The sequence below is a fragment of the Xiphophorus hellerii genome, chromosome 4 (genome assembly GCF_003331165.1).
Source record: "Xiphophorus hellerii strain 12219 chromosome 4, Xiphophorus_hellerii-4.1, whole genome shotgun sequence".
NCBI lineage: Eukaryota > Metazoa > Chordata > Actinopteri > Cyprinodontiformes > Poeciliidae > Xiphophorus > Xiphophorus hellerii.
In genome coordinates this window covers 12,690,523-12,713,014 of record NC_045675.1, presented here as the reverse complement: position 1 = coordinate 12,713,014, position 22,492 = coordinate 12,690,523, and the positions used below count along the sequence as shown (strand labels likewise).

General features: G+C 37.0%; 2 protein-coding genes across 2 annotated transcripts in view; both read left to right on the top strand.

The window, feature by feature from the left end:
* Nucleotides 1-2,456: 2,456 nt before the first annotated feature.
* smyd2a (SET and MYND domain containing 2a) lies at nucleotides 2,457-16,345 on the top strand. Its single transcript, XM_032560956.1, has 12 exons — nucleotides 2,457-2,739; nucleotides 4,595-4,658; nucleotides 5,389-5,499; nucleotides 5,940-6,000; nucleotides 7,602-7,729; nucleotides 8,970-9,037; nucleotides 9,787-9,889; nucleotides 9,972-10,082; nucleotides 11,454-11,574; nucleotides 11,671-11,845; nucleotides 12,505-12,613; nucleotides 13,514-16,345. Exons 1-12 carry the CDS (start codon nucleotides 2,567-2,569, stop codon nucleotides 13,595-13,597), a joined length of 1,308 nt encoding a protein of 435 aa, XP_032416847.1. The 5' UTR covers nucleotides 2,457-2,566; the 3' UTR covers nucleotides 13,598-16,345.
* Nucleotides 16,346-17,102: 757 nt separating this feature from the next.
* Nucleotides 17,103-22,492, top strand: part of cenpf (centromere protein F) — a 29,487-nt gene continuing 24,097 nt past the window's right edge. Inside the window, 9 exon segments of the mRNA XM_032560924.1 lie at nucleotides 17,103-17,144; nucleotides 19,650-19,821; nucleotides 19,899-20,024; nucleotides 20,220-20,290; nucleotides 20,375-20,511; nucleotides 20,587-20,678; nucleotides 21,374-21,641; nucleotides 21,738-21,940; nucleotides 22,015-22,140. Of these exon segments, the coding sequence (XP_032416815.1) occupies nucleotides 19,660-19,821; nucleotides 19,899-20,024; nucleotides 20,220-20,290; nucleotides 20,375-20,511; nucleotides 20,587-20,678; nucleotides 21,374-21,641; nucleotides 21,738-21,940; nucleotides 22,015-22,140 (1,185 nt within the window). The 5' untranslated portion in view covers nucleotides 17,103-17,144; nucleotides 19,650-19,659.

Here is a 22,492-nt window from a genome sequence, read left to right as displayed (position 1 = left end):
TATCTTAAATCAACATATTCTCCCATTTTTTATATGAATTCTTCATTTTGCTAACTTTAAATCTCTAAAATCTTTAGCAATTAGTCGTGAACTTTAATTTTCAGAGCGGTTAATTTTCTAGCTTGAGATCCTCTCTGAAGCTTGCGAGGATCCAAAAACAGACCCTGCCACAGCAACAACTTACCGCTCACAAAAAAGTTTCTTTTTTATCCCAAACATTCAAACTGGTAGGTTTAATGAACACAAACAAAAGATTTTTGTCCAGTCAAAGAATTAAGTGTGACTTTTTAAAAGGATTTCTGCCAGAAAATTAATATAAATCAAGAAATTGTGTGATTAAAGAAGTAGCACATTTTGAATGTGCGTCAGTGGCACAAAATTACCAAAGGGACTCAAGTTGCTCTAATTCTTTTAAAAAGCACATGAAAGGGTTAGGACATAATATTAATTTCCAAAAAATACACTGCATGAAGGTTCCTTTGGTTGAAGATTGTGTTTGAAATCAGAAGAGCAGAAAAGCAACAAATTTTATATCAAGTTTGCTACAAACATCACATTTATCATTTTGGGACCTTTTTTGTTTTTTTTATTTTAGGACACACAAAAAACGGCCCTGTTCTAACAAACAAAATTCATCTTTTTACTTTTGAGCACAAATAAACGTAATTATTGCATATTGTTTCCTGGATAAGATCAGGATTTACTGACTTTTCAGTCACATTTTCTCCGCTAACCTAAACTGAAGTTTCGCCTGCACATCTCGGCTGTTTTTCAGTAAATCCTGTTGTTATTCACACAGAATGAACTTTAAAAGGTACAAATATTTTTAATGGCTTATTGCGTCCTCTGTTGCCACTCTGCTGTAAGCTGCAGCTTGTTTAGGACATCTGATCGACTGGAACATCGTGTGACGTGAAGCCTTTTCTCTCCATCCGGATGAGATGCTTGATACTTTTTTATTTGTAATCATGTTTTCCCAAGAGGACATTAGAAATGACAGTGAAGTTGATCAAATAAATAAATGTTTACATCTTTTGCACAATGTGCCAAAGCTTCTTTAGATTTTTGTGTTAGTAGATGCTTGATGGTTTGCTCTGCGCCGGTTTTAGTCGACTGATGTTAGCTGCAAAGTAGAAAATATCAGACTTCAAATTTGAGGGTGAATATTTGAAATGTAATTGGTTTGTCTCCCTAAATCTGCAGAAGATCCTCTGAGCTGAATAATATTTTTTTTCTCTCTAAGAAATCTCGCAGACAAGCATTTTACTTCTTGCCTTTCAGGAGAGAGTAGCACCACTTTGTTTTAAAGAAGTTTTTCTTTTCAAAAGGGTGAAAAGTTTAAGTTTCAAAACCTTTAATTAAAGTTTAACAATTGAGCCCCAGAGGTTGTAAAAAAACCAAAAAAAAACCTTTGACGTTCAGCTCACAACTGGCTTTTATTTTCTGTCGGTAAAACCGTGTTTGTGAGTCAGCGAATGAGACAAAACACTGCTGACGGTTTATTTACCAGGAATCAGCAGCAATGTGTGAACAGTGTGGTTCTTTTTTAATTCTGGTGTTAAAGTACGGAGGCGGAACGTTTGACTCATGGGGTCACACATGTAAAAGTGTATATTTTTGTATATACCACATCCGTGTGTGTACAGTATGTACATATATACACAGTGTACTTAGCAGCAGTTCCTAGTTCTGTTGTTGGACTGTACAGCGCTTCTAACCGTTCCCTGTTTTATAGACACTGCAGAAATTCACCTTTGAATGAGGAGAACTGATTAAATTAAATAAAAGCATTTATATATATAAATTAAATGGTGTTCAGTGTGGTTATAAATGTACCATTGAATATGTTTTTGGTTTTTGCACAACTCAGCAACCTGATAAAGAGGGCTGGTTCTGTTCTGGAGATTACTGAAAAACCTCAGTCCTAAACGCAGACAAAATGTTATGACATACTATCTCATAATTATGGCTTAAGTCATAGAGATTGTTTAAAATCAAGAGTAGTGGAAACGGACTAACACACTTTGGAGCTGTTTTTTTCATCAGTGGTGAATATATATATATATATATATATATATATATATATATATATATATATATATATATATAATACTTATATAATTTTCCGTCCACATTAAAATTATTTAACATACATTTATTCCATATTACATGCATCTTAAAATACATTAAGATCCAGGATAGAAATGGGATTGGGAAATGGGATCCTATAAAAGGGAGCAATATATACATTTGTATATATATTATTTGTAAAAGGTTAAATACTTATTTTCCTTCCACTTTAAGATTACTTCATGTACTTTGCATTAATTTATTCCATTAAATACCAATAAAATACATTTAGATTCAGAAAGGATCCGCATGTTCTGTTTATGTACTGCGCCCCGGTGCAGTTCCGGCTCATGTCCAGCAGGGAGCGATGTCAGACTGCAGTCTTCCCTGCCGAGGATCGCAGAGGAAGAAAACGGCTCAGACAGAAGCGGATTAGCGGACTCAGCAGACTGTGGATGTCTGTAGGTTCTGAGGAGAACAGCGACCCGAGCAAACCATGAAGAACGAAGGCATAGACGGGACGGAGCGGTTCCTGAGCCCGGACCGAGGCCGAGGCCTCCGGGCGGTGAGGCACTTCGCGGTGGGGGAGCTGGTGTTCGCCTGTCCTGCCTACTCCTACGTGCTGACGGTGAATGAGAGGGGGGCTCACTGCGAGCACTGCTTCACCAGGTAAGCCTGCTCCTCAGCTCCGCGAACCTCCGCCTTTAAACACTGACGGGTTCAAAGGTCAGCTTGACTCAGCTGCTCAGTTCGTGGGAAGCTGCAGCAGCCGCCAATAAATGGGTCAGTGAGGCAGGTCACCTGGTTCCTGCTGCAGTCATGGAGGTAGCAGAGGCAGATTTACTTACCTGGGCTGCCACGGGCAACAGAGTAGGGGGTTAGTGGTGATGTGCAACCACACCAGTTTTTAAAACAGAAAGGAAGATTAATTTAGAAACTTAATCAACCTTGTTCACCGCAACATCTGGTGCATCATGTAGCATTTTTTAATAGTTAGCTTAATGGAAGCAGCAGCAGTTTTTCACTTGGCTACATGTGTCCCACGCAGGCTGCCATTGCACCACCAAAAGGTTATGGGGCTAAATATAGCTGTCCATGTGTCTCAGGACAGGAAAAGGCCACGGCGCATGGTTCGGTTAAAGACCCGGTTTAATGCAAGCACATATATTTAATTATAGGGCTGCAACTATCAAATATTCTGACGATTAACCGATTAATCGGCTATATAATATATATATATATTACAAGATTCAAATAAGCTAAAATTCAATTCCTGTTTGAAAATAAAATAATATAACATTCATCAAAATTGATCACTTAGTTTACAATTATTTCAGAAATTGTGTCGTGGCGATTAATCGTTTCAGTCCTATTTAATTATGTGAAACCTTCTTAAAATTAAATAAGTTTAATTTGTAAGCAGATCATGGCTTTCTATAGTCTTGTTATAATCGGGCTCTCCATAGTTTCACACAATATTATTGTAATTTTAATTAGAGTTGCACTGATTAGGTTGTTTTTTTTTTAAACCAATTTTTGGTTTTCTTTAGATCTGACCAGCTTATATAACTGTGTCTAGTAAGTCAACTAATCTCAGAATGAATTAAAACAAACTCAATAATTTCCATTTGCATTGATTGATTTTTTTCCTCCAAAGACTGGATGACCACAAGCTTCAGTCTGGTGCTTTGGTCCCAACTAGCCCGTTTGTTGAAGAACATTTTTGTTTACAGAGTCTTAAGTATCCATTTTATTTGTTGTTTTGGTTATTTACTTGTGATATGTCAAATATCTTCCAGTTCCCGTGTTTATTGATATTTGAGAGGGCGTACTTGCATTACTACATGAATACCGTTAAGGTACTTGAATATTGTCTCAAAACAACAATATTTTCATTCATCGCAATAAATTCTGGGTCAATTTATCGTCCAGCAAAATTTGTTATTGTGACAGGCTGACATGTTCTGATTTTAATTTATTTGGACAACCGAACTAAACAGTTATGTGCTCCAGGGTTTTTGATAGTGGAGGTAGGTTTGAATCTGATGAAAAACCGAGGAACTATTAGATTTGATAAACTTTAAGAAAAAGCTTTCTTTGTGGATTTTCCTCACAACATGCATCCATGATGGGCAGAAGATGCAATCATCTCCATGCTGGAATGCAGAACCCTCCTTCTGCAGGACAGTAGTGTTAATAATTGCACCTCATGCTGTGCATGTTGATGTTTTGATGTTTAGCATTGACACTTGTGCATTTTACTTTATTTTTAGGATGAAAAAAGTATTATGGCTGAAAAACGCTGACATAAGAATCCTGTGTTTAATCTGGGATGATCAAATTCAGATTTAACAAATCAAAGTGATTTATTTTTTACAATCCTTAGTTTAGAACCTGTTGATTATTAACTTTACTTGCTGTAAGATTATTTTGTTAAAGTTTGTATTTGGAGTGAATTTCAGAGTTGGATCACCAGCTATGCGTTCAGCTCTAATCATGAAATCATATTTTTTTACTTTTGTAGGAGAGAAGATCTTTTTAAATGCGGTAAATGTAAGCAGGCCTACTACTGCAATGTTGACTGTCAGGTAAGAGCAGCCTTTTCTCCCTTTTTTCCTCTTTTGGAAATGTTTGATTTCTTCTTCCCTTTTCCAAAATGAATCAGAGGAACTGAGAGATTTTCAAATTTGTTTTGAAATTGTGTGGGGCTCTTGCAGATTTAAGCTATTTTACATGCAGGCTTATTTATTCCTGGAAATAAATGGAGCCAAAGTCTTTTTACAGTTTCATCTTTGATGACAGAGGATAGTTTTTGGACCTCACATCATGCCAACACCAGACAGGATTTCCATTTTTACATAAAATAATATTTTTGTAGGGTCTTTGTAGATTATAATTTAATTACTCTCAATTTTGAGCTTTTAAAAAGTCATAACTATGTAAAAAAAAAAAATCCATATTGGATTACAGATGAATTAAGTCACTATTTCTTCCATTAAATTAAAGAAATATTATTACTATTAGCAAGTTTTTGCTGAAGCCATTTTGTTATCTTGTTCTTATCCACAAATAGTTAATAAAGTGTGTATTTAATGAGTTTTTGTTATGTTGTTAGCTAAAAGTTGCCATAAGTAACAGCATGATGTTAGTTGGTTAGATATTAAACAGAATGGTTTTTTTTAATTCGCACAAATAAATTAAATAATAAAACCAAAATCAGTTATTTTCTTTATTTGTTGCTTATTTATTTCCCTGTTAAGTGCGTTTACTGGTCTCCTTATTTATGATTGGAGTCCTTTGTGCTTCTTCTCTGCTCAGAGAGGCGACTGGCCCATGCATAAGCTGGAGTGTGTCGCCATGTGTGCATATGGGGAGAACTGGTGTCCATCAGAGACGGTCAGACTGGTGGCCAGAATCATCATGAAGCAGGTAACAGTCACCAGATGTAGGAGAATGTTTCAGGTGTGAAGCTTATGAGGCATCGCAGTCTATGATCTAAACCATTTTAATCCAGTATACATATAGAAACCATAACAAAAGAGGATATTGTATTTAGTGGACTTCTTTTTAAATGTTAATTGTCCGATTTAGATTGGTTTATACTTGAAATATTTTTTACGTGTTATGGCTCTAAAATAGTTTTTTTTGAACTATTTTGCAAAGTGCAAACCTAAACTCAGAAAGTGAACCCTTCATAGAAACTCTTATGATCAATCTATAATTTTCAGCAAAGCTTTGTCAGTTATAAATTATCTGAAAAACCAGTTTATGTCTTAAAATGTGAGTCCTGATTAAAGCTTTCTGTATGTCTTTTGCATATTTATGTGCTGTGATTAAACTATCCTCCTGTGTCTGAACTGTTCTGTTAGAGAGTAACGACGGATCGGACCCCCTCAGAACGGCTGCTGCTGCTCAAAGAGTTCGAAGCACGTGAGTCATCATCCGAGCCTGTGAATTAAAGCACAAGTGTTTGGTTACATATTCCTGCACTTTTAGTTACACGGTGTGTTAATTTGCTCATCTGTGTGTGATCTCGCTGTAGTTTTAGCAGAATCTATTAATATTCTCCGCTGTAGCCTCCAGTCCTGATTCTGTCTCTTTCACTCAGTATGACTGCAGAGCTGTGGGACTTAAATCCCAAGTTACAGGGTGCTGTAATTTTATTCTCTTTCTGTGTTCCCATTAACTGCTGCCACTGTTTTTTCTTCAGCGAGGCACCTTCTCAGAGATCGTACTGGGACAGACTTGCAAACAAACCACTGCTTCACCACAGGATCGTCAGCGCTAACACTCATGACTCTTTCTCTGAACTCAAAGCCAAACGTATGACCAGCTGCTGCCTGCACTGCTTCATGTTGGTGTCGGTTCCTGATACTGATGCACATGCATCGATACTGGGGAAGCAAGTTATCTATTAATAAGATAATTTATTGGTCCCCCATAGAAGAAATTTGTCTAGGAAGTAGGGGCAAGGCTGCAGTACAACAAAAAAATATAAACAATAGTTCAAAATGACAATAACTATAGATACATAAAAGTAACATCAATACAAAAAATGCAACAAAAAGTTAATCTAAAGTTGATTCATCTTATCGATCGACTAGCCGTTTTTAAAAAAAAAAATCTCCTGTATCAAAATGGCCGACCATCTTTCTCAATATAAAAGCACACATTTTTCAGAACATGCCTAATACACGTAAAAACATTAAATTTGGTCATTATTTTGTATCAGCTGTATTTAATACTGACTAAATAAAAAGAAAGTTATGCTTTTCTCACATGATTCAACTTAAACATATTTATAAAATATAGCTAAACAGGAACATCACAGGTTGCTGCATACCAAATATAAAAGATGAAAATAATAAAATATGTGAAACGCTTAACTACGCATGAGCAGAGCGAGTTCATACAGTAATACTGTCGATGGTTGCTCTTAAAGGAATATTAAAACTTCGCTAAATGAAGAGCTTTAACTCAAAATCGACCGTGATTATTGGCATCGTTTTCCTCATATTAAAATGCTTAGTGCTCCGCTTTTCTCTCATTACGTTATCGCCTTCGTAACACATGAATAATTGTTGCGTCATGACGTTCGGCTGGATGATCGATGTTAACGTGAAACTTAAGGAGATTGTAGACTACGGTAGATGTCAAAACAGAACCACATAAAGTGAATTTTGCGCCCCACGCCGGACTCTGTTTCGACCGTTACTCTTTGCCGTTTCGTCTTAACCGCCATTTTTTATTCCCGTATTGGCTAACCGGTGGCGCCCTCTTCTGGATGGCGACCAAACTGCGACACTGGTAGTTGCTCAATTGAAACGCATTTTAATTTAATAAGCCATTAATTATAGATTAACTGTTTCTAATCAGTATGGTTTCACAATGAAGAGTGTTTGAAACTTCTGTCTAAAATCACTTCTCTAGTCTCTTCTTCTTTATATACTGTAATGTTCTGTTGCGATGTTCAATACTCTTTACCTCCATGTGCTGTCTCTCATTGATTTCCTGTTTTTTGCCTCGTACAGATCTGGATAAGATGGACAGTGAGAAGGAGGAGTTAAACCAGGCTGACATTGCGGCTCTGCACCATTTCTACTCCAAACACATCAGTGACCTCCCTGACGACCAGGCTCTCACTGAGCTCTTTGCACAGGTAAAATCTGAGAACGTTTTGATCAGAAACATTAACAAAATAAACTAAATGAAGCTGATGGTTCATTTTGGTCACTGAGTTACACCGGCCATTCCTTTATAGGGCTTAAACGGCATCGGTATTGACTCTAAAATAAATATTTGAATATACTAAGTGTTGTACTTTGCAGAAGGATTTGTACCAATCAACTTTTTCACATTCCACAAACTTTATCATATTTTACCGAAATGAAGTGCATCTAAATCGCCACCTTTACCCTGAAATACCTAAATAAAATATGGTGCAGCTATGTAAAGGAAAGGTTATGAAACCCCTGCTCTAGTAAGTTTCTTATGCAGCAGCTGGATTTATGCTCAGATGATATTACACACATGAGGACACTTTTTACTAATTGTGATCTGCAACTCTTAATCCATAGAAATAATAAAAAAAAAATGCTTCTTGCAATGTTTCTAAATAAAAATAGTAATGAAAAAGCTTTCTGGATTTTTCTTGATGTAATTACGGTTTAGAATCTCTACAACACAATAACAATAATGGTGCATAAATATTTTAATAAATGCGGTTCTTTAATTGAACCATAAACCAAACAAAAATGGCATTTTAAAAATCGATGAGCTCTTTGTTTTTAATGGGTCATGTTGCTTTTGTGGCTCCAGACAAATGTTGCTAAAAGAGTTTTAAATGTTTTTATTTTGTGGCATCATAGTTAAGGGTCTGAATACAGTTAATAACACATTTATAAGAGTATTTACTAAAAAGTGCTTACACTATTTGCTCATTTGTGTTTTCCAGAGTTTGTGATTGTAACTTGACAAAGTTAGTTTTTTTAGTGTCGGATGTTGCCATTCAAATTATATCTGAACTCTGCTCCTCCAGCTTTAGCAAATAAAATGGCGAACAAATGGGAAATGGAAGTGTTTCTATTTATATTGGTCAGCAGCAGGAGTAGAGCTCATGTTGGTTGCTGTAGGCTATTCATCGCTGGCCGACTGGATCCGGTCTGCAGCTCTTATCTCTTTAATTTGATCCGTCTGGCAGAGCCGCGGCCTCTTTGCTTTCACACTGCACTAATGGAAACAACCTCTTTAGCCTCTTATCTCAAGGCTACATTTAATCTCCGCTGCAAGATGTCCTCCACCCTATCGGACGTTTCACAGCACTTTAGTCTGCGATGCTTGCTTTGTCATCATATACCTGAACTCTGGTTTCTTTATTGTTTTTTTTTTTCTGTTTGCAGGTCAACTGTAATGGTTTCACCATAGAGGACGAAGAGCTCTCCCATCTAGGATCAGCTGTTTTTCCTGAGTAAATACTTTGCAAATCATCACAAAAAACTCTCAATTAAATACTCTCTGTATAACCAGGGCTGCAACTAATTATTGTTTTTGTAATTGATTATTGTATTGATTATTCTGACAATTAATTGGGTAAAGAAACTGCCACATTTTGCCGATTTAAAAAAAAAAAAAAAAAATTTATTTAACCACCTAAATATTTTTATACACTATTAAAAGTACTTAACAATGTAAATAAACCAGTCATTCAGCTCTCTTTATAAATCACAAAATAAACATTTTATCACATAAAAGACTAACTTAGCATTTATACTTTTAACATCAACATGGGAAAAGCTCAGGCTTTTCTTCTTGACTTAAAATCAAGACAGTGTAGGACAGACCTGTTGATTATTTTTTGGGTTAACCAATTAAGAATTGGACAGCAAAAGACACTTTTGGTTTTTATTTACAGAATTTGAACCAGGTGAAGCTAAAACTGCACCTTGAGAAGTCCTGGGTTGAACATATTTTCATCTTAAATGCAAAATGTTTACATTTTTTGTAGAGTTTTGGCTAAATCATTGCTTTCAGTGTGTTGTTCTTTCAGCAGTTTGCCTTTTTTGAGTCTTTATACTCCAATAAATCATGATTAGTGATGATTAATCCAATTAATTGTTCCAGCCCTACACATAACCTTCTCCTCTGTTATGCAGGTATTTTCCCATCTTTATCTCCTTTTTAGATGTGATTAATTTAAATTATGCCTTCTCCTTGCAGTGTAGCGCTGATGAACCACAGCTGTAGTCCAAATGTTATCGTGACCTATAAAGGCACAGTGGCGGAGGTCAGAGCCGTTCAAGAGATAAACCCAGGGGAAGAGGTAAAAGACAAAGCTTCTGTTTTTGCCAAAATGTAAATAAAAATGTCATCCTCTTTATCCTTTATTGATTTCATGTTTGCAGATCTTTGACAGTTACATAGACCTGCTATATCCAACAGAGGACCGGAGAGAGAGGCTATTAGAGTCCTACTTCTTCATGTGTCAGTGCACAGAGTGCACCACCAGGTCTAAGGTATGAGAGATCGCCGCTGAAGTTCTCAAACTCTTTTTATCCAAAGCAAAATGAGGATAGGACAGCGTAGTTAAGGGGTGTGAGTAAGCTTGACATATCATGTTATAAATGATATTTTGATAGATTGATTGGGTTTGATTTATCGTTACTGTACAGTAAACTGTAAAACGAAATTAGTAGTACAGCTGTTATTAGGGCATTTATAAACAGTCAAAACAGATAACTAAAAAAAGAAAATAAATGATATAACATCTGTCACGAACATGAAGGACAGATGTTATTGTTCATGAATGTTGTCATGAAGTGTCATTTGGTAAATAATGACACTTTAATGCAAAATTGCATTAAAAGTACATTAAAAATGTTAACGTAGCATTATTTGGAAAAAGTGAGGCATCTACACAGACCAAATGGTTTCCAAAAATATTCTTAATTTATTACAAAATGGTCAAAAAATGGTGCTAAAATGATGATTTGAGCCCAAAGCAGAGGTCAACACAACAAACTGCAGCTGGAGCACAAACTGACCTCGCAAACAAAACATGAGGGGAACTTAAATAGAGGCTGATCAGACCACTGCAGGCAACACAAGAGTAATTAAATAAACACACAAAAGCTTAACTAACAAGCAAATACTGGTCAGGACTATACTAAATAATTTTATTAAATTAAATTAAAGAAATATTATTAGAACTGAACTAACTACCAAACAAAGAAACACTAAAAAAAATAGTCAAATTAAACTAAAGTATTAACCAAATTTCCCTCCTTCCTGGTGGTTCAACCCGCTGAGTTGGTTTACCAGCCTTATAAGGAAAAGCAGCTTCTGTGTAGCACTCTGTCAAAAATATAGCAAACTGAGAGATAAAGCTAACTAAAGCGTCAAGCTAATGAAAATAATTTTAATCAGAAATGAAAATATAAACACTAGTTAATCTGTAGACTAATTTTAAGGATGAACAGAAAAACAGTCACCATTCAACGAAAATAGTGACACTTTTATGCAAAGTTGCATTAAAACTTACACTAAAAGTCTATTAAGAGGCAACTTTCCATTAAAAGTGTCATTATTTACAGAATGACACTTTGTGACACGAGTCATAAGCATTAATGTTTATGACAGGTGTCATGTCTTGTTTATGAGTCTTATGAAAATTCCTTCAAATAAAGTGTTACCAAATTAATTGGTTTGCTCATCGCATGAAATCTCTCACATTTAAGTTGCATAAAAGGTAAAGTAGATGCTTTTGTAAGGCATTGTATGTTACTACTATTAAAAGCAACACAAAAATACATGCATACCAGTGTTTTCTGTGTTATAGTTTCCGTCTGGAAGCTTTACGACTATTTACTGCTTTTCTCGTTGTGCAGGATAAAGCAAAAACGGAAGTCAGGAAGCTGAGCTCTCCACCAGAACCAAAGGAAATCCAGTCTATGGTCCATTATGCCAAAAATGTCATTGAAGAGTTCAGAAGAGCCAAGCACTACAAAAATATCCTGTTCTCATTAGAGCGTTCCCTATGATGCTTTCCTGTCTCGTCTCTTTCTGCCTCCTGCTGTTTGCCGTTACTCCTTGACTCTGTTGCACATCCCAGCGAGCTGCTGGAGATGTGTGAGCTCAGCCTGGAGAAGATGGGAGCTATTTTTGCAGACACCAACGTCTACATGCTGCACATGATGTATCAGGCCATGGGCGTGTGTCTCTACATGCAGGACTGGGACGGCGCCATGAGCTACGGGGAGAAAATCGTTCAGCCGTACAGGTGAGCAGATGTGATGCGTCCTAAACCAGAAGGTCCATTCAGAGGTTTGAAGAGACGTTTGAGAGCAGAGTTGGTTTTTGACTCAAGTAACACTTGTATTCCAGTTAGTCTTAATGAAACTATTTACCTCAGCAGTTATATTAAATGAGCTCTTTTTTTTCCATGCTCAACTCATCTGACTTCTGTGATTTAAAACCCACCATTTCCTTTTATTTATGTTAAAATATATATATAAAAATTCACATTTTTATCCTTCCATTTGGGTCCCAACTGTTTCTAAATACAATAAAACCTGCTTTATAAAAACCGTCCAACAAGGCAATAAGTTGATGGTTTTTTTTTTTGATGTCTGGAATTTCCACTGCACCGTTACCTAGCAACCCCAGTCAGGCCCAGCCCGTCACCTAGCAACTGAAGCGGAACTCCAGCACGTTTGTTGCTTGCCATTCAGAAACCACTTGCTGCTTTATATTAAATGTTCTCTTGTTATTCATGTTCAACCCGCCTGACCTCTGTGGTTTTTAAACCCAGAGTTTCCTTTTGTTACTATTGAAGGCAGCTGTGTTTTTAATTATTGAAACATCAAAACAAAACCGTTTGTCTCAGTAACTCCATGATTATCCTCTTCTTGGGTTGGTGCATTGCCGTTTTCTCCGCAGTGTTCACTACCCGACCTACTCTCTGAATGTGGCGTCCATGTACCTGAAGCTGGGCCGTCTCTACTTGGGGCTTGAAAAGAAATCCCAAGGTGTCAAAGCTTTGAAAAAGGTAATTTTTGTCTTTATTCGTGTATTTTTTACAACAAGGTATTAAATTTTAAAGTTTGTACGTTTATTTTAGAAGCTGAAAATATGGCTTCTTTGGCAGAGTTGCCAGCAGGAAACATCTTCTCTCTAAAAACAGATTGTAGAGAAACTTTGATTTGCAATGTTGTGTCTGATGAAACCAAATTAAAGATATTTGTGCTCATGTTTTTTATTTTTAAACACTCCCTGTACCATTCTATTCAAAACACTGACGTCAAGCCCAGTGTAGCTGATGTTGGTGCTGAGCAAATGTTTCAAGCTTTAAAAAATCACTTAAAGGAGGCATTATGTATTTTCCTGGCACGTAGTTATTATAAAAATGTTTATATCAAACATAACTTTAAAAAAAATTATACTTTACAATTAAACGCCTTTAAATTAGGCCTCTGTCTCTTTAAGAAGCTCCTCCTCTTTCCAAGATTCAGCCTTCAGCAAATTGTCATAATAATGATCCTCCATTATCCCTTTTAAAACTTTTCTCAAGAACTTTGGACTATTTTTGACTTTATTGTCGTACAACTTCTTGTTTTACTAGGACTGCATTATTGTACTATGACTTTATTCTCATAATTAAGAAATTAAGAGATTGTAGCCCGGCCCTGTTATTCTGCTGTAGACTTGACCTGAATTCAAAGTCCACATAAATATAAACTGTAAAAAATGCTTGTCAAACTAGATGGCGGCTCTAAACTATGGAAACCCAAGGAGTTTATTGGTGGAAAAAAAATCCAGATTTACCAAAGATTTAATCCTAAAAAAATTAAAATTTGATTAATCCATAAAATCAATGTATTGACTGGATGCCTTCTGAGTGTCTGTTCTGAGAAGTCTGTGTGTCAATAATCTCTTTATTTCTCCTCAGGCGTTGGCCATCATGGAGGTGGCTCATGGGAAAGACCACCATTATGTAGCAGAGGTCAAACGGGAAATCCTGGATCAGAAATAAACGAGGAGAAAGAAAATCAAACTTGGGACCTCCTTAAAAAGCAACAAAACACACTTCTTCAAAGCATGGCATGCATCTTTTACCTCTGTTTTTACACCTTTCTTATTTTCCTGCCTCACTTTATGCACATGCCTTCTGATTGGATTATATTTCTTATCTTTCCCTGATTTCTTCAAATACTGGACTTTAACTAGATTTGCTTTTTTGAATTAATTTAAAAACACCTGTAGTATTTTGTTTTTCATCCTCAAACTAAACTCATAGTCCCGCCTTTTAAAGCTGCCTTCTGAAGAAAGTCAAGCTTTCGTCTGGTAGCTTCCACCTTCGTCCTGCTTTTCCACTCAGTGTCTTGTGGGTTCGTCTCCAGACTGTTTGTGTTTTTGCAGCATCGCGAGCTGCATGTGTCCTTCCAGATTAGTTACTGAGTCACAGCCTGTCTGTTTACCACCAGAGCACAGTTTATGGTCGCACATGCTCTCAGTGAAACTGTGATTTTAACACTAAGACTGACCATGCATCAAACACTCTGTAGCAACAGAGAGGTCTCTCAGCGCGTTTTGGTTTGTTGAAAGGAAGTGTTGCATGCTTGACTTATTATGCATTTGTTTATATTTCTCTTTGTCTTTTGTCAAATGAAGTGATCAGTTCATGTCTTGGCTGTTCTCTTTTCAAAAAAGAAGAGAATAAGAAAGATATCACATCAAAGCTGAAAACAACACTGTATATTTTTTTATTTACTGCTAAAAAAATGATTGCATATACATTATTACAGTACAGTATTCTGTACTTTTTTTGTCATTCTGTGTTTTAGCCGATTAGTCGGACAATCTGCTCGAGTAGCAAGCCTGCAGTCGGCTGCATTACAGACGTCCAGTTTGCAGCGAAGTAGCATAAGGGTGATGTTGATGCTGCTTTAGTTTCTACATAATCAGTGTTTGTGCTTTTCACAACTGGAAATATTTCCAAATAGATGTTTTTCTTTATTACAAATAAATGAGCAGAGTGTAGGTTTTATTCAGCCAGCTGACCGGCAGTTGACTGATTGTATGACCTTGGCAGATCAGGATACCAGTAACCGACCCAAAGCGAAACACTCGGGGCCTGGGAATGAACGGCGGACTGAGATTTGACCAAATGTTCTGAGAGGTTCTGCCAAGGATCCGGCCAAAACCGGAGCCTCTAGTTCTGTCATAAAAGCAGAAACTCTGTATTTTGTCTTTTATTATGTTTTGTTTTTTGCAGTTTTCTAGAAAAGCATATTCTCATCAGTCTGGGTTTGACGTTAACATGCACTAACAAGGTTACATATCTACATTCTATAAGAAATATTTCTTTATGTAATTTTGAAAAATGTTCCTGCTTCACATTTCTCAGTGCTTACTGTCATGTTTGAATTATAAACTTGATGCTTTTTGCTTAATTTGCACCACAGCGCATCAGAAAAATCCAACCTGTGAAAAACCGTTACAGCAGAAATTATTAAATACTAGCAAGACAAGTCTATTTTATAACTTTCAGGCAGATACAAACCCTCACTCTAAAGTGTGAGGCAGGTGCCGATTGTAAAATTATAGCTTTTTTGTAGACTAACTGCAAAAAAATGTACCTTGTATTTTTTGGCCTAGTATGTAGTGAAAATATCTCAGTACTCTTGAAATGGGACAAAACTAACTTATAAGTAGCTTTTCAGCAAGATATAGTAGTTTGTTTTGAGTAAATAATTCATTAATATAGTTTTTTTTTAACTACAGGTTTCCCTGGCATATTATTTCACTTATAAAATGACTAGCAGCTTATTAGTGAAATAAACTGCTAGTGAAACTAGTACGTTTTAGTCAATATTTAGGAATCACTGATTTAAAACAAACTACTGCTTCTTGCTGAAAAGTTACTTGTATGTTAGTTTTTTCTTATTTTAAGTGTTAACTTAGATATTAACACTTGAATCTAGACCAAAAATACTTGGTAGCATTTTTTGATTTTGCAGTATAAATCTCCTAAAACCATTGAGAAATACTTTTTCCCCCCCCCTTTTTTTTTGATGTTTTAGCTCTTAATTTGACAGGCAATGAAAGCTTTGAAGCAAAGATCACCTGGGCCTTATCTAAGGGTTTTCCTTGCACTCTTCTTTTATATTCTCAATGTGACTAAATGATGTCAAAAGACAAACTTAAACATGGTTTGTACATGAAGTGGACAGTTTTGGTGTCAGTGGATTGTCATCAGAAACCAGTAGCTTCTCTTTTGTTTACTGTTCAGTGAATTCAAATCACCACAACAATGTGGCCTACAGACTGACATTAATGACCTTGCGAGGAGTTTTCTGTGGTTGTATTTGTAGCATCACCTTCTTATGTGACTGTCAACTCTATTAAAAAAACGATGCATCTGCAAGGTGCCTGCCTTATAGCTGTAATGTGAAAAGCACCATTTCAGCAGCTCAGTACAGCCCACATAATCATTTTTTGTAGATTTCTGCAAGAGAACAAGATACAGAGGCTTTGCACAAGCCAAACACTGTCTGGACTGTCTGTCCAAACTTAAGCGCAGCATTTAGTAAGACTTTTTTTTTCCCCCTCGGATGTTCAAACGAATCTGTTGTTTTGTAATTCTTTGTAATCCTTTCTGCATGTTTCTGGAATAAATTACCAAGCATGAATGTTATTCTGTTGGAATGCAAAAAAAATGTAAGTCTATAATTTTTCATTATGTTTTAAATGAAAACTAATAAATGATGATTAAACTATTTGTACTCTTATCGATTCAAATTTTTTAACTGAAAATGTTTTGAATCACAGCACTTTATTTTCTTCCATGTTGTTTTTTTCTTTTTCTCTTAAATCGTGCTGTTCAATACCCCATAGCAGAAAAAGTGAAACATTCTGCTTTAAAATTATTGCTTGTGGAAGTTTTTTTTTTTTAGAAACAAAAAAACCCACGTAGTATAATATTGGTTGATTATGATGACATACTAATCAGCTGCACCTAGTTGTAAAAACAATACCTTGTTTCCAAGGTTACACATCATATCTGTAAGAAAAAAAACGTTAATTCCCACTACACAGCATCCAAAACCAGGGTGAAAAATTCTCCAAACAAAAATATTATGAACAAAAGTCTACAAACAGAACAAATCAGAACTCCCAACATGCTGTTACCATGGTCGGTGCAATTCTGGAATCATCCATATGTAAGCATCCATAATGTAAGCATCCATATGATCAAACTATTGCTAATATATTTCTCATTTTTAAGGATATTCTAATTTATCGAGATTAAATTAGATTTTTGAGTTTGACTGGGTCTTGATGATACCAAGCTACTTTATTTCTGTTAGTACAGACGGGACATTTCTGTTTGTAGTGTGTGTTGACATACTGACACCGCAGGGGGGCAGTGTGGAAACAGTAACAAGTAAGCCAATCAGGTGCGGTATGAGTCGTGACGTCAATTTGATTGGGCCAATGGACGTTTAGGTAAGGAAACGAACGCTTCCTTAACTACAGTTTGAATTTTCTAAAGTCGAGCAAGGAGCGTCGCGCCCAAAGTAAGTAGGCAAGTTTATCCTTTATATCTTTATATGTTAAAATCATCTCTGAAGTTATTTAGACAATATGAGTCCGTATTTATTAGAGTTGTCCATCTTCAAGCCGTGGATCGGTCAAGATCTAAGTTAAAGTTAGGTTTTATATTTTTGTTGAAACAATTCAACACGATCAACCTAAAGATAAACGACAATAGAAACTGTAGCTGAACGTTTTTAATGCTTTTCTTTACGTTTAACGGTGTTTTCACTCCTCATGTTTCAAATGTGTGCTTGTTGGCCCAGAATCCTTCAAATATATTTTTTATTCATGTTTGCAGTTTTTATTTATTTTTGCACTGATGTCGATTAATGGTGCTAATTCTGCTAGCTTATTTCCGACCTCATTGCAGTACAAACAGACGTACTGATTACACATTGCTTTGTTACCGTTTTCTGTCATATCTGTAGGTTATGGTCATATAATTTAAACAAAAAAATATATTTTTTTGCTATTTCTGTCGTTGTTTTATTCAAATATAATCCGTTTTAATAAGCTTTTCCACAAAATCTGCATGCTGTGATACGATCAAAACAAAAACATTTGATTTAAAGTAATTAAAGTTATTAACCCATACAAACTCAGACTCATTTTCTGCTTATAAATATTGCAGTATTCCTATATATATTTTTTATAATTATTTTTTTCAGTAGCTGGATAGTAATTAGGCCAGAACTGTACAAATTATAATATTTTAGATTAAACACACCATTTTCTGGAAATATGTTTTACTCAAAACTGTCAGTTTTAGTTTAACTTGGTGGAAATTCACTAAAGGAAAGCTGTGCTATTGCATTTTAGGTAATAAAAAAATGAAATGAATTATTTGTTTTTCTCAATCTTTTAACGATGTCTTAAAGGCTCGGGTGGTTAAATGAAAAATCTGCAGAATGTGCCCATTTGTTTTCTGAATTGTCTGAAAATTCAATGGAATAATCGATTACTAAAATAATTGTTTATTGGTAAGATTATTTTTCTTTTGAAATGTTTTTCATTCAGGTTGTGCGTATCAATAATATAATTTTCAGTTGGATTGAGTCTAACCTTAATGATCACACCTGATGGAAGTTTTAGTGGCTCAGATGCAAAGTTCACAGAGATGAAGGCGCTGTACCATCATCATCACCATCATTATCATCATCGTCACAATTTTTAGCCGAGGCGTCGCAGCTGCACGTTTTCCTGATAACTTTAGGCCTTAATTTGCCAAAAATCCTGTTTGAAATACTTTTCATTATTTGAATAATCAGGATCTTAAGAACTTTGTCAAATTAGCTTAGTTGGTTGTGTTTAAAGTTCAGCTCTAATAAAATACACATTGTTGTTATCATGATGTGCAATACAGAAAATTTTAAATATTCTAAGTTATTTAAGGGAACTCTTTGTTATTTTGACAAGAGAGTCATACGGGATTTTTTAACTTTAAAACCTGATGTAGACGTAACAATATTTCCCAAATGTTTTATATAAAAATTAATAAACGTTTCTCCAAGTAGGTCAGGGTGGATCTATGATATGCTACTAAACCTTTGTAACACATATTTTTGTCATGACTAGTCTTGTCACAGTGACGCATTTTTCTGTACAGTAAATTGTCCCAGTAATTATTGCGATAAATGACTTTGTTTTGTGGCTGTTTTCACGTAATTTATAAATAGTGGCATAATAACGCAAACTTGCCCTATCAAAGACCAAGAAACTTTAATTTTGTAGAGAGCACTTAAATGAAACATTTTAAATATCCAAAATAAAACATAACAACCAACTGAAATAAATGAGATGTAAATAAAAACCACTTGAACCAAAATCATTGGATTATGATGTCTCTGTAAACAAAGTTGCCCTTCAATAAATATTAATCAGAACAAAAGTGATCAAGCTCATTTGAATTTATTATGCGATCAAACGGTGTTAGCCATGACAGCATAAATTCAAACACTAATTTAATTTTGTTCATTCGGCACCGATGTTCTGAAAAGGCAAATTAAAACACATTATATCCAATACAAGAAAATGGCACAAAGCCTATAATAATATCAAACAGTAGCATAAATTAGAAGTCTGTGTATTACAGTCCACTAAAGAAGAAAACATGCCTAAAAAGAAATGATTTATAACTCTTAGTTTTTTGTTGTCTCTTCCTGGGTCTGTTTCCCTTTAACTGGAAGAACTGGTGAGTTAAGACCCAGAGGGCCGTGATCTCCTTGGTTTTTGGTCTTGAATGTCACCTGATGGCAGTTTGAGGTGGAACTGACTTCACCTGGCTTATGGGTTGAAATTGACAAGTAACTTTCTAGATTCTAGAACATTGAATTTGTTCTAGATTCCAATTTTGAATTGGTGGGTCAATTCAGAATTTAAAGGTAAAACCAAAACTAGTTTTGTTGGCTCAACCAGCTGCTTGTCCGGCTTTTTGGCTTTGTTCTGTCTCTTACGTGTGTGAGTAAATGATTGTGTCTCTGGTTGAGGTTTTAGGCCATGAGCTGGGCGGTGGAGGAGTGGAAGGATGGACTTCCAGGGAAAGCCCTGCAGAAGATCCAGGAGATGGAGGTCCAACTGGACAAACTGAAGAAGGAAAGGACACAGAAGCAGTTTCAGCTGGACTCTCTGGAAGCTGCCCTGCAGAAACAGAAGCAGAAGGTCAGTTTTCACACGGAGTGAGTGGGTTTGTGACTTTGACACGTTTGCGTGAGTAACTTGAACACGCCGCTCTTCAGGTGGACAGTGAACGCACCGAGATCTCTGCTTTGAAAAGAGAAAACCAGTCGATGATTGAGTCATGTGACGCTTTGGAGAAAACTCGTCAGAAGGTGGTTCATGACCTTGGAGTCAAAGAGCAGCAGGTCCGTTTCTCACATGAAACCAAGGAAATGTAGGCTGTGGTTCTCTAGCAACATTTTGTTGTATTTATTGTCATGAAAAATAAGTCATAGTTTGTGTTGCTTTAACATGCAAAATCTTAATAAAATACATTGAACTTTGTGGCTGAAAATGGTAAAAATGTGTGGTTGTAACTGATTTACCCCCCCTGAACTCAGGTGAGCTACCTGGAGGGTCAACTTAACTCCTGCAGGAAGACAATAGATCGTCTGGAGCAAGAACTCAAGAAGTGGGTTTGCTTTTGGTTCCTGTTGCCTCATTAGGACCATTATTGTTTGTTTTATTTTTAGCAAACGTGTCGGTCCTCCTTCAGGTACAAAACTGAGCTCGATCGCTCTCAACCTGCCGGATCTTCCTTGCTGTCCACCTCTTCCTCTGACCTGCAGACGTTCAGCACGCCACAGAAGACTTTTGCTACGCCAGCGCCTGTCGCTGCACACAGACAGCCAGGTACCCTGGCTTGCAGGTTCTTTGTGTTTCGTTTGGGCGGTCATATTTGCAGGTCTCACTCGTGTGTCTTTGCAGACAGCAAACTGGACGAGCTTCAGGAAAAGTACAACCATGAAGTGGAAGAAAGAAGAAAGCTGGAAAGTGAGCTCAAAATGTTGCAGGTCAAGGTGAGTTTTACTTTTCCTGATGTCTGATTTCTTTAATCGTAGTTTTAACAGGGACCAATTATGCAAAATTCGTATTTTGCATGTTTTTGTATTTCCATTTGGGACTTAACTGCTTCTAAAAACAACTCCAACACTTAAAAAGCTATTTTTGGCTATAAGTTAATGTTTTTTGGTGTTTAGAAAATGAGCCATTTCAAAATCCTCTTGATTATTAAGTCACATTCTATGGGCACTGTGTCGTTTCTTAGCAACTATCGCCAAGTCCAGCCCGTTACCTAGCGACTCAAGTAGGATTCCAGCATGTTTGGTCACCTGGTTTTACTGCTGTATTCGCTGCACAATGGCTGCCGGAAAAGAGAAGTGTTTTGTCGATGACTTACCAGCCAGAAACCACTTACTACATTCATGTTGGTTGTGCAGGAGGCTCCACTTGTGCTTTTCAAAGATGTATGGTTGTATAATTGTGCATCTGTTTGCAGCCGTTTTCCTGTGTGAGCATAAATGTTGAGTTGGGATTGTGGCCAGCAGAAGCTTATTGGGATTTAAAGTGACAAGCTGCCCTAAAGCAGCTCCAAACTGACCAAAACTAAAATCAAACTTTTGTGTAAAAAATGTACCAAACATGTTTTGTATAACCAGTAGATCTATTTAAGGGGCCACAACAAGTCGCCTTCATCGTGTCTGTTCTCCTTCAGTTGCTGAATCAGTCAACCGTCAGCCACAAGGACATCGCCGCCCGCCAAGCTGGGTCATCCATATTCCCATGGCAACAGCAGGATCAGGTCCACAGCCTGCGGGGCCAGGATGCGATGGAAACGCCACTAAAGAGACGCGGTGCTTCTCTGTGGGACGCCCATGAGGAAACGCCGATCAAACCCAACCAGCGGATGAGTTCGTCCAGAACCGTCCAGAGTCCCAGTGGATCGACCCAGCAGATGGAGCAGCTGAAGAGCCTCAACCAGGGTGGGCTTTCATGGATTTCATAGTTAATTAATTGATATGTTATACATGAGAAATGCCCTGTAAACCTGTTTGGGCTCTTTTTTTTTTCACGATCAGAGCTGCGTGGACGTGTGTCAGAGCTGGAGAGGAATCTGGCCGCTCAGGAAAAGGAAATTCGTAACCAAACGTCGAAGCTGCAAGAACTCCAAACTCACTTGAACCAAACCCGCAAAGAGCTGGCGGAGCGGGACAGAGAGCTGGCCAAGGCCGGCCATGAGCTGAGCCAGGCTGCAGACCGCCACCAGCAGCTGGAGGCAAAGGTACCAGGGGTTTGTTTCTGTTTGGTGACATCATCTACTGGGATAGAGGCGCTAAATGATCTCTGTTGTGTTAGTGCTCCTTGGTGGAGCAGAAGCTGAAGCAGGTCTCTGAGGAGATGAGCTGCCAGAGGCACAACGCTGAAAGCTGCAGACGAGCTCTGGAGCAGAAACTCAAAGACCAAGAAAGAAACAGTCAGAAGGTAAAACAACGTCACATATGTGGCAGGTGTGACTCTGTTGATGTTACTGCTGAACGGCGCGAAGGGAGCATTCAGTGCTCTCAGCACCGCCACCGGCCGGCGTTCCGTCAGATCAGCATACGCTGTCAGATCGTCATGCTTAGCATGAACTCACGGCTATATCCGTCAGACACGTGTACGCTGTCATTACCATATGATTTTATTTAATCAGCAACATAGAATCATGACGTAGATCCTCATACACTTTATTATCAGCTGTATGACATCCTGACTTAGTGGTTAACTAGTCAGACCATCACCAAGCAACAGGGAGGCGAGTTTCACACGGCGTGTGTTGTAGTTGACTGCAGCT

What these genes read in the sequence shown, in the direction of transcription:
- smyd2a (XM_032560956.1), top strand. Translation starts at nt 2,567, where the DNA reads ATGAAGAACGAAGGCATAGACGGGACGGAGCGGTTCCTGAGCCCGGAC. An exon ending in ACTGCAATGTTGACTGTCAG is followed by an intron (nt 4,659 to 5,388) that starts GTAAGAGCAGCC and finishes TTCTCTGCTCAG; the next exon opens with AGAGGCGACTGGCCCATGCA. An exon ending in TCACTGAGCTCTTTGCACAG is followed by an intron (nt 7,730 to 8,969) that starts GTAAAATCTGAG and finishes TTCTGTTTGCAG; the next exon opens with GTCAACTGTAATGGTTTCAC.